We start from the raw sequence: 27,457 nt of genomic DNA on the forward strand, positions 1-27,457 counted from the left end.
AGCTTAACATTAAAGTTTTATGTTTAGCTCCATTTCTCACATACTATCAGACCTACATCAATGAAATTTGGTCTATAGTTAAAGTTAGTTTTGTTTAACGACACCACTAGAGCACACTGATTTATTAATCATCGGCTATTGGATGTCAAACGGTTGGTTTATAGTTACATCTATGAATTTTTGTCTCAATGCATGACTGTTTTTTTTTTTTTTTTTTTTTTAAATTAAACCCTTAAAATAAAAATAATTTTTTTTTTAAACATGCACTGAGATGAACATTCATAGATGTACCTATAAACCAAGTTTCATTGACATAGGTCTGACAGTATGTGAGCAATGGAGCTAAACATGAAATTTTAATGTTGTGCTAAATCCGAATGTCATTGTAACGGTGAGCACCTGTTAACTGTGTGAAGGTGAGACAATAACCTACATATACATTCATTAACTGTGTGAAGGTGAGACAATAACCTACATATACATTCATTAACTGTGTGATGGTGAGACAATAACCTACATATACATTCATTAACTGTGTGACGGTGAGACACTAACCTACATATACATTCATTAACTGTGTGAAGGTGAGACAATAACCTACATATACATTCATTAACTGTGTGAAGGTGAGACACTAACCTACATATACATTCATTAACTGTGTGAAGGTGAGACAATAACCTACATATACATTCATTAACTGTGTGACGGTGAGACAATAACCTACATATACATTCATTAACTGTGTGACGGTGAGACACTAACCTACATATACATTCATTAACTGTGTGAAGGTGAGACAATAACCTACATATACATTCATTAACTGTGTGAAGGTGAGACAATAACCTACATATACATTCATTAACTGTGTGAAGGTGAGACAATAACCTACATATACATTCATTAACTGTGTGACGGTGAGACAATAACCTACATATACATTCATTAACTGTGTGAAGGTGAGACAATAACCTACATATACATTCATTAACTGTGTGACGGTGAGACAATAACCTACATATACATTCATTAACTGTGTGACGGTGAGACAATAACCTACATATACATTCATTAACTGTGTGAAGGTGAGACAATAACCTACATATACATTCATTAACTGTGTGACGGTGAGACAATAACCTACATATACATTCATTAACTGTGTGACGGTGAGACACTAACCTACATATACATTCATTAACTGTGTGAAGGTGAGACAATAACCTACATATACATTCATTAACTGTGTGAAGGTGAGACAATAACCTACATATACATTCATTAACTGTGTGACGGTGAGACAATAACCTACATATACATTCATTAACTGTGTGACGGTGAGACAATAACCTACATATACATTCATTAACTGTGTGACGGTGAGACAATAACCTACATATACATTCATTAACTGTGTGACGGTGAGACAATAACCTACATATACATTCATTAACTGTGTGGAGGTGAGACACTAACCTACATATACATTCATTAACTGTGTGACGGTGAGACAATAACCTACATATACATTCATTAACTGTGTGAAGGTGAGACACTAACCTACATATACATTCATTAACTGTGTGAAGGTGAGACACTAACCTACATATACATTCATTAACTGTGTGGAGGTGAGACAATAACCTACATATACATTCATTAACTGTGTGAAGGTGAGACACTAACCTACATATACATTCATTAACTGTGTGAAGGTGAGACACTAACCTACATATACATTCATTAACTGTGTGACGGTGAGACAATAACCTACATATACATTCATTAACTGTGTGAAGGTGAGACAATAACCTACATATACATTCATTAACTGTGTGAAGGTGAGACAATAACCTACATATACATTCATTAACTGTGTGATGGTGAGACAATAACCTACATATACATTCATTAACTGTGTGACGGTGAGACAATAACCTACATATACATTCATTAACTGTGTGACGGTGAGACAATAACCTACATATACATTCATTAACTGTGTGACGGTGAGACAATAACCTACATATACATTCATTAACTGTGTGACGGTGAGACAATAACCTACATATACATTCATTAACTGTGTGGAGGTGAGACAATAACCTACATATACATTCATTAACTGTGTGGAGGTGAGACACTAACCTACATATACATTCATTAACTGTGTGACGGTGAGACAATAACCTACATATACATTCATTAACTGTGTGAAGGTGAGACACTAACCTACATATACATTCATTAACTGTGTGAAGGTGAGACACTAACCTACATATACATTCATTAACTGTGTGGAGGTGAGACAATAACCTACATATACATTCATTAACTGTGTGAAGGTGAGACACTAACCTACATATACATTCATTAACTGTGTGAAGGTGAGACACTAACCTACATATACATTCATTAACTGTGTGACGGTGAGACAATAACCTACATATACATTCATTAACTGTGTGAAGGTGAGACAATAACCTACATATACATTCATTAACTGTGTGAAGGTGAGACAATAACCTACATATACATTCATTAACTGTGTGAAGGTGAGACAATAACCTACATATACATTCATTAACTGTGTGACAGTGAGACAATAACCTACATATACATTCATTAACTGTGTGAAGGTGAGACAATAACCTACATATACATTCATTAACTGTGTGACAGTGAGACAATAACCTACATATACATTCATTATGCTATAAACCGATCTGCAAACAAGTGCACATCACTGTACTATCAAGGCCATGTATCAGCTTCAGCATGGAAAATGTCAATCAAAATCAAACTGTTGTGTAAAATTTAATTTCATAATTGTGGGTAATTATCACAAATTTGTCCCAGCTCCTTCAGGAATTAACAAATTCTTGTGGTGGTGTGGGAAATAAGGGTTACCGTCTTTTATTGTTTCAATGCACTTCTAATTTTCTTTAAAACTTCACTATTTACAGAATCCAATCCACAACATTAAATAGCTAGCTGTAACAAATTAATAGATGAAAACTATAGTTTACCTGGAATTTGTACTTGTGCAAGTATAATGTGGCCATTCCTTAATTTGTTAAGAAAATTAGGTTTCTTAGCAGTGCTTATGGTTACAAGATTCATAGTGAGCAATAAACTGCCCTCATGAAATTTCTCAAATTCACGGTAATTTTGAGTAAAACATATTAGTGATATTGGCATGTAATGAGGAGATCAGTTTTTCACCCATGCAGAAATATTTATGAGCAGACACACACCACTGAGAGCAATTACTCACATCATAAAGACTGTTATTAGTTTATTTGTTTTGGAAACAAATTAAAGAAAAGAAAAAAAATTACACATATGTAGATTCAGGGTCCCTTGTATAAAGAGATGGGGAAAATTAACACAAGTAAATCATATGTAGATTCAGGGTCCCTTGTATGAAGAGATGGGGAAAATTAACACAAGTAAATCATATGTAGATTCAGGGTCCCTTGTATGAAGAGATGGGGAAAATTAACACAAGTAAATCATATGTAGATTCAGGGTCCCTTGTATGAAGAGATGGGGAAAATTAACACAAGTAAATCATATGTAGATTCAGAGTCCCTTGTATGAAGAGATGGGGAAAATTAACACAAGTAAATCATATGTAGATTCAGGGTCCCTTGTATGAAGAGATGGGGAAAATTAACACAAGTAAATCATATGTAGATTCAGGGTCCCTTGTATGAAGAGATGGGAAAATTAACACAAGTAAATCATATGTAGATTCAGGGTCCCTTGTATGAAGAGATGGGGAAAATTAACACAAGTAAATCATATGTAGATTCAGGGTCCCTTGTATGAAGAGATGGGAAAATTAACACAAGTAAATCATATTTGGGATAGGGCGGGACGTAGCCCAGTGGTAATGCGCTCATCTGATGCCTGGTCGGTCTAGGATCGATTCCCATTGGTGGGCAATTTGAATAGTTCTCGCGTGCACAATGATTGGTATATCAAAGGATGTGGTATGTGCTATCCTGTCTGTGGGATGGTGCATATAAAAGATTTCTTGCTACTAATGGAAAAAAGTAGCGGGTTTACGCTCTAAGACTAAAAGTCAAAATTACCAAATGTTTGACATCCAATAGCCAATGATTCATAAATCAATGTGCTCTAGTGGTGTTGTTAAACAAAATATTTTTAATTTTTTTATTTGGGATATTTTTTTAAGGCCACTGAATGCTGCAGTACACCACTGTTGAATTAATTTATAAGAACAGGCATAATTAAATATATAAATTGGAAATTTTCAGCATAGCAATTGGGAAATTTCAGTGCCACTTTCTTTTGGGAAGGGTCCTATGTTCACACCCACAGAACGCCTGGAAAAATCCCCGAGATTGCTTTATTTACTTAATCAATATCACTGGAGACAATAAGATTTACAGGTGCAATTCCTCCACACCTTTCCATTTAAATAACATTTTGGATTGTGGTTTTTTATCTATCTCCTCCATGTCTTTCCAAAACAAGATGGCTAACTGCAAAAATACAATGCCTAAATGCAAAAGGTTAAAAGTTAAATGTCTCTTTTTTACTTTTAATTTTTGTTACACCATAAGAAAAAAAAAAAAAAAAAAACGTAAAATATATCAAGTTGCTTCCCCGTAACATTATGAAATTACCTATTTTCATACCATATTATCAGTAATTTAACCATTAATTTTTTTTTAAATGTGGATATATATATTCTGTGAAACATTTAAATAGGAATAGACTAATAGCACATTTCAAAACAGATTTCAACAACTTTGTACAGAATATTTACTTTCAAAAAATTATGTTTGATTTCACATGGTGAATAAATAGTGCTAAAATGTTTTCCTGATGACTCAATCTGTAAAGAGTATGTGATATGACAATCTGAGATTTATTTTTTGTTTGTTTCTAAAACCTGTACATTCAGTTACTGGATATCAAAGTGCATCTATCAAACATACATTTCAAATTGATGACAAATATATTTCTTAATTAATTTGCCACTAATATCAGCCTTCACATAAGTATTTTATTTCTTAATTCACTTGCCACACATATCAGCCTTCACACAAGTATTTTTCATCAATAACTTGATGTTGCCTCTAAACATGGATTCTTTTGCGTTAATTTTCCCCTACCTTACAGTTAGTTACCTGCATTATTTAACCAGCCAAATGAAATTTTAAATGATTTGATTGATCTGGCATCAAACATAAAATCAGAAAGAGTTCTTCTAAGGATTGTTTTATGTTTTTTTAGAAAACCCTTATTCTAGTGGTCACCAAAATGTGTGTCACGAGTATGAAATGAACAGAGTGAATCAGTAAGAGGCAGATCCTGCATTTTAAACAGATTGTCTTATTATGCTATTTATTTAATACAATTATAAAAACATTCGCTGTTATACGATTTACTCTATTCTGATTGGACGACATTGAAGAAAAACTTAATGTTATCCTTCAATAAACCTCAGAAAATGAAGGAAGGAAATTGTTTATTTAACAACACACTCAACACATTTTATTTACGGTTATATGGCGTCTGACATATGGTTAAGGACCACACAGATATTGAGAGGAAACCCGCTGTCGCCACTACATGGGCTACTCTTTTTGATAAGCAACAAGGGATCTTTTATATGCACCATCCCATAGGATCGCACATACCACGGCCTTTGATATACCAGTCATGGTGCACTGACTGTAACGAGAAATAGCCCACTGATGGAGATCGATCCCAGACCGACTGTGCATCAAGCGAGCGCTTTACCACTGGACTATGTCCCGTCCCCTCAAAAAATTACTTCATTATGCTAGCTAGGATGACATACGGTAAACAGATTATGGAAAAGATGTTAAAAGCCAATTTATGTGTATTTTAACAAAATATGATGGGTTCAGATGCTTGTGCATAAATTTTAGAATAGGGTGGGGGGCTAAACTATGGCTAGTGAAGTTTATGAGGGGGTTAAGACAAAAAGTATTGAAAAAAGAAAAAATTTGCTTGATCAAGGGGAGGGTTTGACTGCTGAAACCCACCCTCTACACACACTCCTGTGTTTGTAATTATCAATGTACAACTGTCACAAACTGCATAAAATTGCATAGTGTAGTGAAGTGATTTTAAACTAAAAACCTCAGAAAATTACATCATCAATGTCAAATGGGACATTGTTATGTAAAATGGGACATCGTTATGTAAAAGGGAAGTTATTACATAAACCAGGTCAAGCAAGAGAAGAATGTTAGAAACGGATTTATGAATTATATGTAGTTTTAACTAAATAAGTTGTGCTGTTTGTAATTATAATAATTGTTTGTCATTTTGTTGTGAATTTATCGAGTTGCAACACTCACAATATTTATACAATTTGTGACTGTTATTCCAGAGCTTTTAGATTATGGTAGCCCAATCTCATGGCTAGTGATATTCAATGTTGGGCTAGTGAATAACTACTATTACCATGCCCGATGACTAGTGAAAAAAGGAGTAAAATTTTGCAGTTGTCTATTTTGTAAATATAAATATCCTGCCCCAACCTCCAAAGTTAGTGGCTTTTTTAAGCTATATCTGATTTTTACTATTATTTAGTAAAATTGTATTAACTTAAAAGTCAAGTAGGGCTAGTGAATTTTTAATCATGGCTAGTAAATATTTTAAATCACTGATCCCATGGCTAGTGGATTTTATAAAAATTCTGGAAGCCCTTGTTATTCATTAATAAATTCACAACAAAATGACAAACAATTATTATTTAAAAAGCTGTCTTTTACCCATTGTAAACACTGCCATATTTCCTTTCTCTTCTTTAAATTCCATCTTATTTCCTCACTATCTTTTGCTGTCCACCTCCACATCTAAGTCCTTGTCTATCCAACTACTATACATGCTTGTCTCTTGTGGCCATTCGTGCCACCACCTGCTTTTTCTCTGTTAGTTTTGACTTTGCTCCTAGTCTGACCACTTCAGAGTGTGCATTGTTAAATTTGGCATCTCTTAATAACGTAAATGACAAACACTCCAAAGTGATATTGGGACTTTGAGTGGTGTAAGTAAATCTCTTACCTTGGCGAACGAAGGTCTGATTTACATCAAGCAGTATATCACAGCCTTCGACTATCATTCTCTCTATGGCAAGATTTTTGCGAATGTTTTCTGTTTCACTAACTTCATCATGCATTATCTGTGAAAACAAAGAAAAAGGTTTTAATTATAAATAAAATGAGTTAAAATTTGTCTTGTTTACTTGAGCACATTTGATAATTCTGACATTTAGTCTTCTGGGGAAATCCACTACATGTTTTCATTAGCTGCAAGGGATCTTTTATAAGCATTTTCTCACAGACAGGACAGAACACATTATGGCCTTTGATATACAGTCCTAGGGCACTGGTTGGGATGGGACAACCCTAACAGGTCCACTGAGTGGGTGAAATCCTATAATTCAAGCACCACAGATCAGCATTTTTCAAAACAATCTCAATCAAACAGAAAGGTTTTTTTTTCAACTATTGGATGTAAAACATTCTGAACAGTCTCTCAAAGGAAACCCGCTACATTTTTCCATTAGCAGCAAGGGATCTTTCATGTGCACCATCCCACAGACTCAACAGCACATACAACAGTCTTTGATATGGCAGTCATGGAGTACTGGTTGGAATGGGAAAAAACCTAATCAGACAATCCTATGCTCCAAAAACCTGAGGTGAGCATTGTTTCAATTTTGTCAAAACAATCTTGATTAAATCGAATGCAGTTTATCAAAGATTTATTGGCTTTGTTACTTTGAGGCACTCATCTGGTTTTGGTTCTATCAGTGCCTCATCTGCTACCTTCCTATTATCCAAGACAAAGTTTCACTGCCTGTCATCCACGTAGGGTCTCCATGAGTACTTGAGCATGGGCCGAGTCTAGCAAGACGTGAGTCCATTCACATGACTCGAGTACCCGTACACGGAAGAGTGCTCTCATTTAATTATATTATTTTACCATATTCTTGCCACCGGTTACATTATAGGGCAATGAAAGAAAGAAAAAGAAAGAAATGTTTTATTTAACGACGCACTCAACACATTTTATTTACGGTTATATGGCGTCAGACATATGGTTAAGGACCACACAGATTTTGAGAGGAAACCCGCTGTCGCCACTACATGGGCTACTCTTCCGATTAGCAGCAAGGGATCTTTTATTTGCGCTTCCCACAGGCAGGACAGCACAACCATGGCCTTTGTTGAACCAGTTATGGATCACTGGTCGGTGCAAGTGGTTTACACCTACCCACTGAGCCTTGTGGAGCACTCACTCAGGGTTTGGAGTCGGTATCTGGATTAAAAATCCCATGCCTCGACTGGGATCCAAACCCAGTACCTACCAGCCTGTAGACCGATGGCCTACCATGACGCCACCGAGGCCAGTATAGAGCAATGAGACATGGAGGGAAAACAAAAGTCGAATGTGTGGAATGCAATACAATGACATGATTTGGCATCCATGTTCAATGCTGGAATTAAGATGCATAATGCTTGTTTACTTTATTCCTTAGTCTCTTTATTCCTTAGTCTCATTATCATCAAGTGTCAGGTACTCCGATCCGGGTCGAGTTTGACCTTTGAGTACTCGAATCCAACATTTTGGACTCGTAGAGGCCCTACATCCAAAACAAAGTTTCAGTCCTGTCTGTTGAACTATGTTTTTCTCTACTGAATTCCATAAATAAGCTTTCTTTTAACATGGTAAAATGTAAAAAGCAGAATACTGCACTCATGTCCTTTAGAGATCATTTATCTTACAACTTGTTTGTTAAAATATATTGGTCACTTATGAAGTCATTATATCTACTTCTACTGCATTATTCAAAGGTTTTCCTTCAGTAACTGCTAAATTATTTCTTACTCTGGACAATTCTTCTAACTTGCTTTTGGCGAATTCTAGACTTCTGCGTTCGACATGCTCGTGTGGCGTGTGAGCGAGCAGTTCGTGAAGTGTAATGATATAGCGAGGTATCTGAAACATAAACAAGCAGATCGTGAAGCGTAATGATATAGCGAGGTATCTGAAACATAAACAAGCAGTTCATGAAGTGTAATGATATAGCTAGGTATCTGAAACACAAACAACAAAATCAGTACGTGAAGTGTTAGTATATAGCAAGGTATCTGAAACACAAACAACAAAATCAGTTCGTGAAGTGTAATGATATAGCGAGGTATCTGAACACAAACAACAAAATCAGTCCGTGAAGTGTTATGATATAGCAAGGTATCTGAAACACAAAACAAGCAGATTGTGAAGTGTAATGAAACACAAACACAACAAAATCAGTACGTGAAGTGTAATGATATAGCGAGGTATCTGAAACACAAACAAGCAGATCGTGAAGTGTAATGATATAGCGAGGTATCTGAAAACAAACATGCAACGTGAAAATCATATAGCGTGTAAGTGTAAGAAAAATATAGTGAAGTGTAATGATATAGCGAGGTATCTGAAACACAAACAAGCAGATCGTGAAGTGTAATGATATAGCGAGGTATCTGAAACACAAACATGCAGATCGTGAAGTATAATGATATAGCGAGGTATCTGAAAGTGTAAAAAGGTATCTGAAACATAAACAAGCAGATCGTGAAGTGTAATGATATAGCGAGGTATCTGAAACACAAACAACAAAATCAGTATATAGCGAGGTATCTGAAACACAAAAGTGTAATGATATAGCGAGGTATCTGAAACACAAACAAGCAGATAGTGAAGTGTAATGATGAAGAGGTATCTGTAATGATATAGCGAGGTATCTGAAACACAAACAACAAAATCAGTTCGTGAAGTGTAATGATATAGCGAGGTATCTGAAACACAAACAAGCAGATCGTGAAGCGTAATGATATAGCGAGGTATCTGAAACACAAACAAGCAGATCGTGAAGCGTAATGATATAGCGAGGTATCTGAAACACAAACAAGCAGATCGTGAAGCGTAATGATATAGCGAGGTATCTGAAACACAAACAAGCAGATCGTGAAGCGTAATGATATAGCGAGGTATCTGAAACACAAACAACAAAAAACAGTCAGTCATGTTCTCATTAACTGAGTGCATCAAGCATTGTCTGCTCAAGGCTCACCCTGTCCATTGCAATTTTTTTAATATACAAAATCTCTACAACATTTAGCTTATAAAATTTTCTTTAAATTAGCCATATATGAATAATTTTCAAGGAAAAACTCTAAAAATGTGGAAACTGGCTAAAACAAAATTCTCTCCAGTGTAAGCCCCACCGTTGGTACTTTTCAACAATAAATTGAGTACACCAGGGCGTCTAGATTATGGTAGCCCCACTCCCATGGTTAGTGATATTCTATGTTGGGCTAGTAAATAACTACTATTGCCATGCCTGATGGCTAGTGAAAAAACACACCAAAAGTCAAATGTTGCCGTTAAGACTATTTTGTAAATATGAATATCCTGCCCCCACCCAAACCCCCAATGTCAGTGTTTTAAGCTCTATCTCCTTCTTTAGGTGACATATCTGATTATTGCTATTATTTAGTTAAATTGTATTAACTTAAGTAAAGTTGGGCTAGTGAATTTTAAATTGTGGCAAGTAAATTAAAACAAATCACCGATCCCATGGCTAGTGGATTTGATAAAAATTCTAGAATACCTGGAGTACACATTTCATGATACAGAGTATTCAGAGGCCTTTGAAAATTGTTATAACAGTTGTTTCGCTTGTTTTTCATTCACACATTAAATTTAAGACATCATTTACCTGGACATAATGGGTGACACAAAAAGGAAATGGGTTACCAGAATTTATTTTAGCGTACACAAATTTTGAAGTCTGACAATACAGAGTTACTCCCCTTCTAGTTGCATGGACCTTGGTGTACTAATTATAGGCCTACACTAGGGAATAAAGAAAAGTTTGTTTTATTTAACGACGCCACTAGAGCACATTGATTTTTTATCTTATCATCGGCTATTGGACGTCAAACATATGGTCATTCGGACACTGTTTTGAAGAGGAAATCAGCTGTTGCCACATAGGCTACTCTTTTTTCGACAGGCAGCAAGGGATCTTTTATTTGCGCTTCCCACAGGCAGGATAGCACAAACCATGGCCTTTGTTGAACCAGTTATGGATCACTGGTTGGTGCAAGTGGTTTACACCTACCCATTGAGCCTTGCAGAGCACTCACTCAGGGTTTGGAGTCGGTATCTGGATTAAAAATCCCATGCCTCGACTGGGATCTAAACTCAGTACCTACCAGCCTGTAGACCGATGGTCTGCCACGACGCCACCGAGGCCGGTCACTAGGGAATAAAATACTACTGAAAATATAGAAACATTTAAATAATTTTGTCCAAAAGGTGTTACTTAAAAAAGTTAATATTAAAAATAAATAACTTAACCCGGTTAGCCTAAAGTAACTCAAAGAGTAATGTATTTTTAATTGGTTATTAATTATAAAGTAAATCAAAGAGTAATGTATGTTTAATTGGTTATTAATTATTTTGTGCAAATTGATGATTAATCACAAAACTTCATACGATTCTGAATATTAACAAAAACAAACTATCTTCAGATTTATTCCACATTCATTAAAGATAGAAAGTGAAATTAAAATCCAAGGGAAACAACTGTCCCTTGTTAGGTTCACACTAGTCTAACAATAGTTATTTCCCATTTTGCACAACATACTAGTAAATATAAAATATAAAATATTTACTTGCAAGATAATTTTTAAAATGAACAAAAACTGTGATCTGTGTCACTTAGATAGATCACTGAAAGACTTAACAAAGAAAAATTAGACAATTATTGAAAATGTAAATACCATTCAAACTACCAAACAACATATTTGTAACCCTTCATCATACATCTTCCTGAGGCCATATAACCATAAATAAAATGTGTTGAGTGCATCGTTAAATAAAACATTTCCTTCCTTCATACATCTTCAATCGAACAATGGAATCAAAATCCAACATGCCCTCAAATTAATACATTGAGTGATTGAACTTACCAGCAGTTACACAGGAACAAAATAGCTGAGTTATCACATCACAAATTTATTTTGTTTTTAATATGGCCAAATGACTTCCAATTTTCAACACTTGTCTCTCTCTTTGTGTGTGTATGTTTGTCTGTGTGTGTGTCTGTGTGTGTATGTGTGTGTGTCTGTGTGTGTGTCTGCATCTGTGTGTGTGTGTGTCTGTGTATGTGTGTGTGTGTCCGTGTCCGTGTGTGTGTCCGTGTGTGTGTGTCTGTGTGTGTATGCGTGTGTGTATGTGTGTGTCTGTGTGTGTGTCTGTGTGTGTATGCGTGTGTGTGTGTGTATGTGTGTGTCTGTGTGTGTGTCCGTGTGTGTATGTGTGTGTGTCTGTGTATGTGTGTGTGTCTGTGTGTGTGTCTATGTGTGTGTCTCTGTGTGTGTGTGTGTCTGTGTGTGTGGATGTGTGTCTGTGTGTGTGTCTGTGTGTGTGTGTGTAAACAAGCCTACCTAATGCATAGGATAGTAAGGAAAGAAGGAAATGTTTTATTTAACGACACACTCAACACATTTTATTTACGGTGATATGGCATCAGACATATGTTTAAGGACCACACAGATATTGAGAGAGGAAACCCACTGTCACCACTTCATGGGATACACTTTTCGATTAGCAGCAAGGGATCTTTTATATGCACCATCCAATAGTCAGGACAGCACATACCATGGCCTTTGATGTACCAGTCGTGGTGCACTGGCTGGATTATAGGATAGGTGAGAAATATTTCAACACTTGTCTGTGTGTGTAACCAAGCCTACCTGATGCATAGGATAGGTGAGAAATATTTCAACACTTGTCTGTGTGTGTAACCAAGCCTACCTGATGCATAGGATAGGTGAGAAATATTTCAACAATTGACTGTGTGTGTAACCAAGCCTACCTGATGCATAGGATAGGTGAGAAATATTTCCAAAGTCCGACCCTCACAGGCAGGTTTCTCCTCGTATCGTTTGAGCAGGCAGTTAAACTCGGGTTTCTGTTTGTACTCGGCGAGCACCTGCAGACTGTAGTGGTGGTTTCTAACGTACTCCTGGTATATACTCAGCATCGGCAGCAGCATGTCAAACAAATCACCTGCAGTGGGAAATAAGAAAAAGAAATCACGGACTTACTTCACAAAGCTCCTTTATGCAACATTGCATTTTCTAGTTCAGTCAACCAGTAGAAAGGTGCCAGAAAGTTGTGCTAGAAAACTGTCTAGCACACGTCTCCTAGACAGTAATGTGCACTTTTCATTGGTCAATTGGTCTCTTTGTTTAGGCAGTAGACGGCCATTGCTACCTGTTCATTACGCCACTCCATAATCAAAGGTAGTATGTAACGTCACGTAATATGTAACATTGCATGCATATTCCTTCCAGTGATGTAACGTCATGTAATATGTAACATTGCATGCATATTCCTTCCAGTGATGTAACGTCACGTAATATTAACATTGCATGCATATTCCTTCCAGTGATGTAACGTCACGTAATATGTAACATTGCATGCATATTCCTTCCAGTGATGTAACGTCACGTAATATGTAACATTGCATGCATATTCCTTCCAGTGATGTAACGTCACGTAATATGTAACATTGCATGCATTCTTTCCAGTGATGTAACGTCACGTAATATGTAACATTGCATGCATTCCTTCCAGTGATGTAACGTCACGTAATATGTAACATTGCATGCATTCCTTCCAGTGATGTAACGTCACGTAATATGTAACATTGCATGCATTCCTTCCAGTGATGTAACGTCACGTAATATGTAACATTGCATGCATTCCTTCCAGTGATGTAACGTCACGTAATATGTAACATTGCATGCATTCCTTCCAGTGACGTAACGTCACGTAATATGTAACATTGCATGCATTCCTTCCAGTGACGTAACGTCACGTAATATGTAACATTGCATGCATATTCCTTCCAGTGACGTAACGTCACGTAATATGTAACATTGCATGCATTCCTTCCAGTGATGTAACGTCACGTAATATGTAACATTGCATGCATTCCTTCCAGTGATGTAATATATATTAGCCAAGAGAAGGGTCGTGATGTCACAGAACAAAAATAAAATGCAGTGAATTTTGTAATAATTATACTAAAATTATAAGTATGATTGAACTAGAAAATATTTCTGGCACTCATCCTTTTGTAGATTGTTTTTCTGAAGCTTGCTCCAAGGATTGATTTTCTTGAAACTCGTGTCAGACAAACCATCTACAAAAAGAACTTGTGTGAGAAACTACTAGTCTTAGCAAGTCATTTTACACTGAGACTCGTGTCAGACAAACCATCTACAAAAAGAACTTGTGTGAGAAACTACTAGTCTTAGCAAGTCATTTTACACTGAGACTCGTGTCAGACAAACCATCTACAAAAAGAACTTGTGTGAGAAACTACTAGTCTTAGTAAGTCATTTTACACTGAGACTCGTGTCAGACAAACCATCTACAAAAGAACTTGTGTGAGAAACTACTAGTCTTAGCAAGTCATTTTACACTGAGACTCCTGTCAGACAAACCATCTACAAAAAGAACTTGTGCGAGAAACTACTAGTCTTAGCAAGTCATTTTACACTGCAGTGTAAGATCACAAAGTTGCCAGAGTTTCGTGAATTAGGACAGGCATCTAAGAATTTAAAATTTGCCAAAACCATTTGTTTTTCTTTCCCCATCCTAACTAGTGCCACACAACTGGTATATCAGAAGTTTAACGATAGTGGTCCTGTCTATAGAAATATGTATATCAGAGGCCACTGTATTTGTGGTCCTGTCTATAGAAATATGTATATCAGAGGCCACTGTATTTGTGGTCCTGTCTATAGATATATGTATATCAGAGGCCACTGTATTTGTGGTCCTGTCTATAGATATATGTATATCAGAGGCCACTGTATTTGTGGTCCTGTCTATAGAAATATGTATATCAGAGGCCACTGTATTTGTGGTCCTGTCTATAGAAATATGTATATCAGAGGCCACTGTATTTGTGGTCCTGTCTATAGAAATATGTATATCAGAGGCCACTGTATTTGTGGTCCTGTCTATAGAAATATGTATATCAGAGGCCACTGTATTTGTGGTCCTGTCTATAGAAATATGTATATCAGAGGCCACTGTATTTGTGGTCCTGTCTATAGAAATATGTATATCAGAGGCCACTGTATTTGTGGTCCTGTCTATAGAAATATGTATATCAGAGGCCACTGTATTTGTGGTCCTGTCTATAGAAATATGTATATCAGAGGCCAATATATTTGTGGTCCTGTCTATAGAAATATGTATATCAGAGGCCATTGTATTTGTGGTCCTGTCTATAGAAATATGTATATCAGAGGCCATTGTATTTGTGGTCCTGTCTATAGATATATGTATATCAGAGGCCAATATATTTGTGGTCCTGTCTATAGAAATATGTATATCAGAGGCCATTGTATTTGTGGTCCTGTCTATAGAAATATGTATATAAAAGATACCTTGCTGCCAACGGAAAAATGTAGCGAGTTTCCTCTAAGACTACATGTCAGAATTTCGTTTCATTCCATTTCAATTGATTTTCGTGTTTATATCCAATTAAGATTTAAGTACGCTGTCCTGGGCACACACATCAGCTGTCTGGGCTGTCTGTCCAGGACAGTGAGTTAGCTGTTAGTGGTTAGTGAGAGAGAAGAGGGTGTAGTGGCCTTACACCTACCCATTGAGTCGTTAAAACTCGCTCTGGGTGGGAGCTGGTACTGGGCTGCGAACCCTGTACCTACCAGTCTTATGTCCGATGGCTTAACCACGACACCACCGAGGCTGGTTGAAAGAATAATAAAATGTTTGACATCCAGTAGCCAATGATTAATAAATCAATGTGCTCTTGTAGTGTTGTTTAACAAAATAAACTACTATAGCTTTTTACCATGAACACCACAAACATTTAACACAGAGACAAAGACATTTTTTTGTATTTTTGACATTACAAAAATGGACGATGATGAGATGAATGGTGAAGCCACAGTATTTCCATTGTCCACACTTGCTGTCAGTTGAGCTATCTCGGTATCACCTAGCCCGGGGTACACAGAACCTTCAGTGCATGTCGGGTAATCATTTCCCCATGAGGGGTCATACACTCGGGAGACACACCTATAATCGCACCTGTAAAGTCGGTGAAACTCAGTGTATGTGGCCTACACCTATCCATTGAGCCTAGTGGTGTACTCACTCTGGGATGGAGCTGGAACTGGCATGAAAAATCCCCCATTGCCTCAGGTGGGATACGAACCCAGTACCTACTAGCCAGAAGTCTAATGGCATAACCACTACACCATAAATATAAATAGGATTATTCAATACTAGACTTGTTCCATTAGATGTGCTAATGAAACACAATCATTCTCGCACTTTTCCTAGGTCTGAACATATTTAACAACAGCTCAGCACATTTTAAACACAGCCACTATAACTATATTTAGTGTCTAACATATGTTTTTTCGATACTCTGTCTACAACAAATCAAATTAATGCTGCCACAGAGGCTGAATGAATGAAGGAAATGTTTTATTTAATGATGCACTCAATACATTTTATTTATGGTTATATGGCATCGGACGTATGGTTAAGGACCACACAGATATGAGAGAGGAAACCTGCTGTCATCACTTCATGGGCTACTCTTTTTGATTAGCAACAAGGGATCTTTTATATGCACCATACCACACACAGGATAGTACATACCACAGCCAGTTGTGGAGCACTGGCTGGAATGAGAAATAACCCAATAGGCCCACCGATGGGAATCGATCCTAGATCGATTGCGCATCAGGCGAGCGCTGTACCACTGAGCTATGTCCCCCCCCCACCTGTCCCCGAGGCTGAATGAAAGCATATTATTAGCATTTTCCCCATAAACAAGACAGCACATACCACAGCACTTGATACACCATTTGTGGGGCACTCGTGGAGATACAGGGGACAATACTGTAAAATTTGAGGTAACCAAAAAATGATTCACATGAGTTTTGCCTAGGTAACCAATTGTTTGGTTATATGAATTATATTTGCGTAACTGTTGAGTTATCTAACCCCAGCACATATGTACAATGTTTCTGTACTACGGTAAACTTACATTTTAAATTATATTTTATATTGACCGATTTTTCATGATAGTATTTTGATGTGCTATGTGTCAAGTGTGCAAAAAAAAAAATCAATTTAGAACTGAAACAGTTTTTAAGTCTACAACCAAACAGTTCACCATGTAACCATTTGGCAGTTTGTATGATTTTGAATTTGTGTCACTGGAAGGGAACATTTTGTTCAGTATCATGTTGTGATTCACTTCACAAGTCTGAGAGATTGCTACACAATTTTAAAACATTAAACATTAATTGCGAATACATTTTCAGTTTACTAAAAATATCACTAACCAAGATTTTAAAAAGAAAATGTTCCCAGACTGACACATTAAAAAACCGACGGTTCATATGAGATCTTGTACCGTGAGATGAGGTAAGAACCAACAGGTTAACTGAATGCAACTGCAGGGCTTGAACTGAACAGTGGCACCAATGGCAGTTGCCGTAGCTGCGATATGAACTGCCACAGGTCAGGGGCTTTATCGAAATCATTTTTCTTTCTTTTTTGCCACTGGATAAACATTCTTGCCATCATTGGAAGTGGTAGTTTTTGGTTTTTAATTTTATGTTAATTTGTTGCAAAAGTAACTGGTTCAATATTGATGTAGGAAGGCTCAAACCTGCCGTAGGAGGGAAAGAAAGAAGTGTTTTATTTAATGGCACACTCAACACATTTTATTTACGGTTATATGGCGTCAGACATGTGGTTCAGGACCACACAGATTTTGAGAGGAAACCCGCTGTCGCCACTACATAGGCTACTCTTCCGATAGGCAGCAAGGGATCTTTTATTTGCGCTTCCCACAGGCAGGATAGCACAAACCATGGCCTTTGTTGAACCAGTTATGGATCACTGGTCAGTGCAAGTGGTTTACACCTACCCATTGAGCCTTGCGGAGCACTCACTCAGGGTTTGGAGTCGGTATCTGGATTAAAAATCCCATGCCTCGACTGGGATCTGAACCCAGTACCTACCAGCCTGTAGACCGATGGCCTGCCACGACGCCACCGAGGCCGGTCCCCGTAGGAGGGCATTTTGCCTTTACCAAAAACCTTTCCAAATTGCCATAGGTAAGAAATCCTGAATTTTGAGCCCTGCGATTGACTCTACGACCCATCGCATCTACCTCGGAGAATAGGAAAGCCAAGTAGGTGAAACGTTTAGTGTTTGTTTTGAATAACGACACCACTAGAGCACATTGACTAATCATCAACAATTAGATGTCAAATATTTGAAAATTCTACTAGCTAGTTTTCAGATGAAATCTGCTAAATTATTCCATTAGCAGCAATGTGTCTATTCACACAGGCAGGACAGCACATACCATAATGTAGCTTTTAATACATAAGCTGTGGGACACTGGTTGATATAGGAAAGAACCTAAGTGGGTTTGTCAATTAACAGGATTAGATCCCATGAGCCACGTCCCTGCAGACAAGCATTCTACTGACTGAGCTAAATTCCACCCCAAAAGCACTGACCAACCATTAACAAATATACCATTTGCTGCAACTTGAGAGAAATAAACAGAGATTATTACATGACATAAGCATTAATGATGTTTTGAGTAATCAGTTTTCGTCGAACATTGCTTGAACCATTTGACAATTAATTCACGATCAAGTCCCTATAGAATTACTTATGTTCTAGTTACGTTGTCCTTGTTACACCAATAGGTTAAGTTAGGTAATTTTATTAACATGCCTCTATCCACACATGGTTCAGGCACATCCATCCCATGCCACTGGCTGAGCATCGAACAGAGGGTACTTTATTAGGGGGTCAATTTGGTAAATTTTTATGGTGTCAGTCACACTAATAATACATAATAGTCGCATTAATAATATACATAAAGAAATGAAATACTATTGGAAGTATATAAATCTTTAAATTATTTTTGTTGAACAAAATTATTTAACATTTAGAAAACAACACCTACATGTACACCATATTTAAAACTATAATTGAAAACTATAATATTGATGATAAAAGATTACTTTCAACAACTTACCTAATACAAGAGTTGGCCAATTTTCTAAACGGGCAGTGAGACCTTTCTGAAATATTTGGTGTAAAAAGAGCAATGTTTCACTGAAATGAGAAAAATACACCCAAGTTAAAAACAAAGGTACAATTATCACTCTCCTCTCCCCATGTCTCTAGAATATTCTAGAGTCATTTCATTTCATTTCAACTTATTTTCGTGCTTATATCCAATTAAAGTTCAAGCTTACTGTTCTAGGCACACACCTCAGCTATCTGGGCTGTCTGTCCAGAACAGTGAGTTAGTTGTTAGTTGTTAGTGGTTAGTGAGAGAGAAGAGGGTGTAGTGGTCTTACACCTACCCACTGAGTCGTTAAAACTCACTCTGGGAGGGAGCCGGCACCGGGCTGCGAACCCTGTACCTACCAGTGGGTTAGTGGTTAGTGAGAGAGAAGAGGGTGTAGTGGTCTTACACCTACCCACTGAGTCATTAAAACTCACTCTGGGAGGGAGCCGGCACCGGGCTGTAAACCCTGTACCTACCAGCTTAACCACTATGCCACTGAGGCTAGTTCTAGTGAGTCAATATGTGTATTATCTTAACAAGAAAGACAACTCTTATGTGCTGAAATTAGGAAAGTTTAAGAGACAACTAGTCTTGAGAATTTAGTGAGTTAAAAATAAAACTCATTTCTCAAGGAACATAAACTTGATATGAACTAGTATTGAGCATAGTACTGTACTGTGAAACTCCTCTAAACTGGACATCCACTGGAACAAGTAAAAAGTCTGGTGATAGGGGTATTTGGTACAGAGAGGTTATATGTTCTGTATTGATATTTAAAAAGTCTGGTGATAGGGGTATTTGGTACAGAGAGGTTATATGTTCTGTACTGATATTTAAAAAGTCTGGTGATAGGGGTATTTGGTACAGAGAGGTTATATGTTCTGTACTGATATTTAAAAAGTCTGGTGATAGGGGTATTTGGTACAGAGAGGTTATATGTTCTGTACTGATATTTAAAAAGTCTGGTGATAGGGGTATTTGGTACAGAGAGGTTATATGTTCTGTATTGATATTTAAAAAGTCTGGTGATAGGGGTATTTGGTACAGAGAGGTTATATGTTCTGTATTGATATTTAAAAAGTCTGGTGATAGGGGTATTTGGTACAGAGAGGTTATATGTTCTGTATTGATATTTAAAAAGTCTGGTGATAGGGGTATTTGGTACAGAGAGGTTATATGTTCTGTATTGATATTTAAAAAGTCTGGTGATAGGGGTATTTGGTACAGAGAGGTTATATGTTCTGTACTGATATTTAAAAAGTCTGGTGATAGGGGTATTTGGTACAGAGAGGTTATATGTTCTGTATTGATATTTAAAAAGTCTGGTGATAGGGGTATTTGGTACAGAGAGGTTATATGTTCTGTACTGATATTTAAAAAGTCTGGTGATAGGGGTATTTGGTACAGAGAGGTTATATGTTCTGTATTGATATTTAAAAAGTCTGGTGATAGGGGTATTTGGTACAGAGAGGTTATATGTTCTGTATTGATATTTAAAAAGTCTGGTGATAGGGGTATTTGGTACAGAGAGGTTATATGTTCTGTATTGATATTTAAAAAGTCTGGTGATAGGGGTATTTGGTACAGAGAGGTTATATGTTCTGTATTGATATTTAAAAAGTCTGGTGATAGGGGTATTTGGTACAGAGAGGTTATATGTTCTGTATTGATATTTAAAAAGTCTGGTGATAGGGGTATTTGGTACAGACAGGTTATATGTTCTGTACTGATATTTAAAAAGTCTGGTGATTGGGGTATTTGGTACAGACAGGTTATATGTTCTGTATTGATATTTAAAAAGTCTGGTGATAGGGGTATTTGGTACAGACAGGTTATATGTTCTGTATTGATATTTAAAAAGTCTGGTGATAGGGGTATTTGGTACAGAGAGGTTATATGTTCTGTATTGATATTTAAAAAGTCTGGTGATAGGGGTATTTGGTACAGACAGGTTATATGTTCTGTATTGATATTTAAAAAGTCTGGTGATAGGGGTATTTGGTACAGAGAGGTTATATGTTCTGTATTGATATTTAAAAAGTCTGGTGATAGGGGTATTTGGTACAGAGAGGTTATATGTTCTGTATTGATATTTAAAAAGTCTGGTGATAGGGGTATTTGGTACAGACAGGTTATATGTTCTGTACTGATATTTAAAAAGTCTGGTGATAGGGATATTTGGTACAGAGAGGTTATATGTTCTGTACTGATATTTAAAAAGTCTGGTGATAGGGGTATTTGGTACAGAGAGGTTATATGTTCTGTATTGATATTTAAAAAGTCTGGTGATAGGGGTATTTGGTACAGAGAGGTTATATGTTCTGTATTGATATTTAAAAAGTCTGGTGATAGGGGTATTTGGTACAGAGAGGTTATATGTTCTGTATTGATATTTAAAAAGTCTGGTGATAGGGGTATTTGGTACAGAGAGGTTATATGTTCTGTATTGATATTTAAAAAGTCTGGTGATAGGGGTATTTGGTACAGAGAGGTTATATGTTCTGTATTGATATTTAAAAAGTCTGGTGATAGGGGTATTTGGTACAGAGAGGTTATATGTTCTGTATTGATATTTAAAAAGTCTGGTGATAGGGGTATTTGGTACAGAGAGGTTATATGTTCTGTATTGATATTTAAAAAGTCTGGTGATAGGGGTATTTGGTACAGAGAGGTTATATGTTCTGTATTGATATTTAAAAAGTCTGGTGATAGGGGTATTTGGTACAGAGAGGTTATATGTTCTGTACTGATATTTAAAAAGTCTGGTGATAGGGGTATTTGGTACAGAGAGGTTATATGTTCTGTACTGATATTTAAAAAGTCTGGTGATAGGGGTATTTGGTACAGAGAGGTTATAGGCCTATGTTCTGTATTGATATTTAAAAAGTCTGGTGATAGGGGTATTTGGTACAGACAGGTTATATGTTCTGTATTGATATTTAAAAAGTCTGGTGATAGGGGTATTTGGTACAGAGAGGTTATAGGCCTATGTTCTGTATTGATATTTAAAAAGTCTGGTGATAGGGGTATTTGGTACAGACAGGTTATATGTTCTGTATTGATATTTAAAAAGTCTGGTGATAGGGGTATTTGGTACAGACAGGTTATATGTTCTGTATTGATATTTAAAAAGTCTGGTGATAGGGGTATTTGGTACAGACAGGTTATATGTTCTGTATTGATATTTAAAAAGTCTGGTGATAGGGGTATTTGGTACAGAGAGGTTATATGTTCTGTATTGATATTTAAAAAGTCTGGTGATAGGGTATTTGGTACAGAGAGGTTATATGTTCTGTATTGATATTTAAAAAGTCTGGTGATAGGGGTATTTGGTACAGACAGGTTATATGTTCTGTACTGATATTTAAAAAGTCTGGTGATAGGGGTATTTGGTACAGAGAGGTTATATGTTCTGTATTGATATTTAAAAAGTCTGGTGATAGGGGTATTTGGTACAGAGAGGTTATATGTTCTGTATTGATATTTAAAAAGTCTGGTGATAGGGGTATTTGGTACAGAGAGGTTATATGTTCTGTATTGATATTTAAAAAGTCTGGTGATAGGGGTATTTGGTACAGAGAGGTTATATGTTCTGTATTGATATTTAAAAAGTCTGGTGATAGGGGTATTTGGTACAGAGAGGTTATATGTTCTGTATTGATATTTAAAAAGTCTGGTGATAGGGGTATTTGGTACAGAGAGGTTATATGTTCTGTATTGATATTTAAAAAGTCTGGTGATAGGGGTATTTGGTACAGAGAGGTTATATGTTCTGTATTGATATTTAAAAAGTCTGGTGATAGGGGTATTTGGTACAGAGAGGTTATATGTTCTGTATTGATATTTAAAAAGTCTGGTGATAGGGGTATTTGGTACAGAGAGGTTATATGTTCTGTATTGATATTTAAAAAGTCTGGTGATAGGGGTATTTGGTACAGAGAGGTTATATGTTCTGTACTGATATTTAAAAAGTCTGGTGATAGGGGTATTTGGCACAGAGAGGTTATATGTTCTGTATTGATATTTAAAAAGTCTGGTGATAGGGGTATTTGGTACAGAGAGGTTATATGTTCTGTATTGATATTTAAAAAGTCTGGTGATAGGGGTATTTGGTACAGAGAGGTTATATGTTCTGTACTGATATTTAAAAGTCTGGTGATAGGGGTATTTGGTACAGAGAGGTTATATGTTCTGTATTGATATTTAAAAAGTCTGGTGATAGGGGTATTTGGTACAGAGAGGTTATATGTTCTGTATTGATATTTAAAAAGTCTGGTGATAGGGGTATTTGGTACAGACAGGTTATATGTTCTGTATTGATATTTAAAAAGTCTGGTGATAGGGGTATTTGGTACAGAGAGGTTATATGTTCTGTACTGATATTTAAAAGTCTGGTGATAGGGGTATTTGGTACAGAGAGGTTATATGTTCTGTACTGATATTTAAAAAGTCTGGTGATAGGGGTATTTGGTACAGAGAGGTTATATGTTCTGTACTGATATTTAAAAAGTCTGGTGATAGGGGTATTTGGTACAGAGAGGTTATATGTTCTGTATTGATATTTAAAAAGTCTGGTGATAGGGGTATTTGGTACAGAGAGGTTATATGTTCTGTATTGATATTTAAAAAGGGACCGTGAAAAAAGTAAAATTTGGAGGGAATTCCGGTTTACAGAGGGTATGGTTTTGAGGGGTTTCCGGTTTACAGAGGGTCTGGTTTTGAGGGAATTCCGGTTTACAGAGGGTCTGGTTTTGAGGGAATTCCTGTTTACAGAGGGTCTGGTTTTGAGGGGTTTCATTGAATTTATTAAACAAGTGGCTCAACGAAAATATTACCATGTTTGTTTTTTATAGTGATAATAATAATTTTAAAAAAATCAAAAAACCAATTCCTGCCATGCGCTGTTCATGTGGTATGAACCAAAAGATGGAATTTACTACAGTACTCATTAAGGAATAGCAAATTGACATCTTCACAAGAGATCAGTGATCATTAAGTGGTCTGATCATGGTGAGATCCTTAAAGAAGGAAAGTACTTATATAGAGGATACTCCTCGAGTGTCTTGTGATACCATAATTTATCAGCACGAGTTGATAAAAGTATTAAATCCAAGAGGCTTGCCGAGGATTTTATACTTTTATCAACGGATGCTGATAAATTATGATATCACAAGACAAGAGGGGGTATTCTTTTTATCATCCATTATTATTCTTTTTCATTTGCGAAACATTTGCAAGTTGTAAACGATGTCAGTAATGTGGGTTGAATGTCAGCGGTAGACTCGTTAACTAGCAGAATGGCAGTGGCGTAACGTCACTAATGACAAAGTGACGTAACAAAACATGGTCTTGTGATAAAAATTTGACCAATCAAGATATAAGAAGTGATATCTCCTGCGGAGAATATCTCAGGAGATATCGCAAATTATAGTGCCAGCGATATCTCCTACAAAAGCCTTTAATGGATGATGATAAGGAATATTGAGTTTACAGCTTCAATCAGTGACTCAGTAATGACCATAAGCTGGTCTTATCTTGAAGAGGACCAAAAGGAGGAATAAAGAGTTTATATCTTCATGGGTGATGGGTGACTTAATAATTTTGCAGTAATGACTATCAAGTGATTTTTATCTTGAAGAGCATCTAAAGGAGGACTTTACCTATTAAGGAATAAAGAGCTAGTTAACATCTTCATGGGTGATGAGTGGTTTATGACCATCAAGTGGTTTTATCTTAAGAGCACCAAAAGGAGAACTTTACCTATTAAGGAATAAAGAGCTAGTTAACATCTTCATGGATGATGAGCTGTTTATGACTATCAAGTGGTTTTATCTTAAGAGCATCAAAAGGAGGACTTTACCTATTAAGGAATATAGAGTTTACATCTTCGTGTGTGATGAGTGGTTTATGACTATCAAGTGGTTTTATCTTGAAGAGCATCAAAAGGAGGACTTTACCTATTAAGGAATATAGAGTTTACATCTTCGTGTGTGATGAGTGGTTTATGACTATCAAGTGGTTTTATCTTGAAGAGCATCAAAAGGAGGACTTTACCTATTAAGGAATATAGAGTTTACATCTTCGTGTGTGATGGGAGGCTTCTTTGAGCTGGCTGCCATGCGGAGGGGTCTGAGGAAGTAGGTGACGAGACAGGACAGCTGTCTGTTGTATTCCTCCTCACACTCCACCATGCTGAACACGATGCTGTTTCGTTTCCGCATGCTCTCCGCATGTGGTGACCGAATGTACAGCTCCACGATCTGCTTCCAGCGCCGCCGACACAACCAGCCGCGGAAAAAGCTTTGAACCTTGGGGAAAATATTGCCATGAAAATTTGAAATAAAAATTTTAAATGTTTTTTCCACAAGCAAGGTGGAAGAATGCACAGTTTCAGTTCAATTCAGTTAAGTTTATTACATCAATATGTATACTAGTACACTACATGTGGCAGCATACAATATAATTAACATAGTAACCGGTAACAATGCAATGTACAGCTTCATTAATCATATATAGCATAATATCAATTATATTTAGTATAGATTTTTCTTAAACTCTATTGACCGGCCTCGGTGGCGTCATAGTTAGGCCATTGGTCTACAGGCTGGTAGGTAATGGGTTCAGATCCCAGTTGAGGCATGGGATTTTTAATCCAGATACTGACTCCAAACCCTGAGTGAGTGCTCCGCAAGGCTCAATGGGTAGGTGTAAACCACTTTCACCGACCAGTGATCTATAACTGGTTCAACAAAGGCCATGGTTTGTGCTATCCAGCCTGTGGGAAGTGCAAATAAAAGATCCCTTGCTGCTAATCGGAAAAAGTAGTCTATGTAGTGGCGACAGCGGGTTTCCTCTCAAAATCTGTGTGGTCCTTAACCATATGTAACCGTAACTAAAATGTGTTTAGTGCATTGTTAAATAAAACATTTCTTTCTTTCTTTCTAAACTCTACTGAAAACACCCCAATCAAGTTTCAGTTGTTATTGCCACTGCATGTGTGAAGTTGCTATGAAGCACACAATAACCCCTAACCCTTGTATACAATAACCCCTAACCCTTGTATACAATAACCCCTAACCCTTGTATACAATAACCCCTAACCCTTGTATACAATAACCCCTAACCCTTGTATACAATAACCCCTAACCCTTGTATACAATAACCCCTAACCCTTGTATACAATTGTCGGGTTATTTATTGCAGGGAACATACATTTTGTTTTCAAAATTTGGATTAGCAACATGTAACTGAAAACTGATTTGCAACTACTGTTTAATGTTTTACAATAATGCGTAGTGTTGTCTAAAACTGGCACAGCGAATTGCACCAGCCTACTGAATAAAATGTTCCCTGTATTGCTTACCAGAATATATCCAGTTATGCAAAACTGGTCAAATGTGTTATTATTTCTTCTCATATTCTTTTTACAACTATGAACATGACTGGTGTATTTTAAATAGAGTTCAGTACATATAAAAATACATTGTTACATAATTTTAAACAGGAGTTGAATAAGTTTGCAAATTGTGTGTGACTAAAAGGTATAAAACCATTTTGTAACACATTCCATATACGGTATTTTGTGTGGCACTTAACAAATGTGTGATCATTTACTTATTATCTATGAACTGTACATGTAATTTATGACAAATTCCATATACGGTATTTTGTGTGGCACTTAACAAATGTGTGATCATTTACTTATTATCTATGAACTGTACATGTAATTTATGACAAATTCCATATACGGTATTTGGTGTGGCACTTAACAAATGTGTGATCATTTACTTATTATCTATGAACTGTACATGTAATTTATGACAAATTCCATATACGGTATTTTGTGTGGCACTTAACAAATGTGTGATCATTTACTTATTATCTATGAACTGTACATGTAATTTATGACAAATTCCATATACGGTATTTTGTGTGGCACTTAACAAATGTGTGATCATTTACTTATTATCTATGAACTGTACATGTAATTTATGACAAATTCCATATACGGTATTTTGTGTGGCACTTAACAAATGTGTGATCATTTACTTATTATCTATGAACTGTACATGTAATTTATGACAAATTCCATATACGGTATTTTGTGTGGCACTTAACAAATGTGTGATCATTTACTTATTATCTATGAACTGTACATGTAATTTATGACAAATTCCATATACGGTATTTTGTGTGGCACTTAACAAATGT

The 27,457-nt window shown here is 36.4% G+C and overlaps 1 protein-coding gene across 7 annotated transcripts in view; it reads right to left on the reverse strand.

The window, feature by feature from the left end:
- Nucleotides 1-27,457, reverse strand: part of LOC121382770 (ras-specific guanine nucleotide-releasing factor 2-like) — a 321,414-nt gene that overhangs the window by 117,366 nt on the left and 176,591 nt on the right. For all 7 annotated transcript variants that reach the window (XM_041512366.1, XM_041512375.1, XM_041512410.1 and 4 more), the window contains exons 5-9: nucleotides 25,301-25,554; nucleotides 19,208-19,287; nucleotides 12,956-13,149; nucleotides 8,911-9,021; nucleotides 7,081-7,198 (exon numbers count right to left, since the gene is read on the reverse strand). In XM_041512366.1, the coding sequence (XP_041368300.1) occupies nucleotides 7,081-7,198; nucleotides 8,911-9,021; nucleotides 12,956-13,149; nucleotides 19,208-19,287; nucleotides 25,301-25,554 (757 nt within the window). The remainder of the gene's footprint in view (nucleotides 1-7,080; nucleotides 7,199-8,910; nucleotides 9,022-12,955; nucleotides 13,150-19,207; nucleotides 19,288-25,300; nucleotides 25,555-27,457) is intronic.

Source organism: Gigantopelta aegis, chromosome 2, assembly GCF_016097555.1.
Source record: "Gigantopelta aegis isolate Gae_Host chromosome 2, Gae_host_genome, whole genome shotgun sequence".
Taxonomy (NCBI): domain Eukaryota; kingdom Metazoa; phylum Mollusca; class Gastropoda; order Neomphalida; family Peltospiridae; genus Gigantopelta; species Gigantopelta aegis.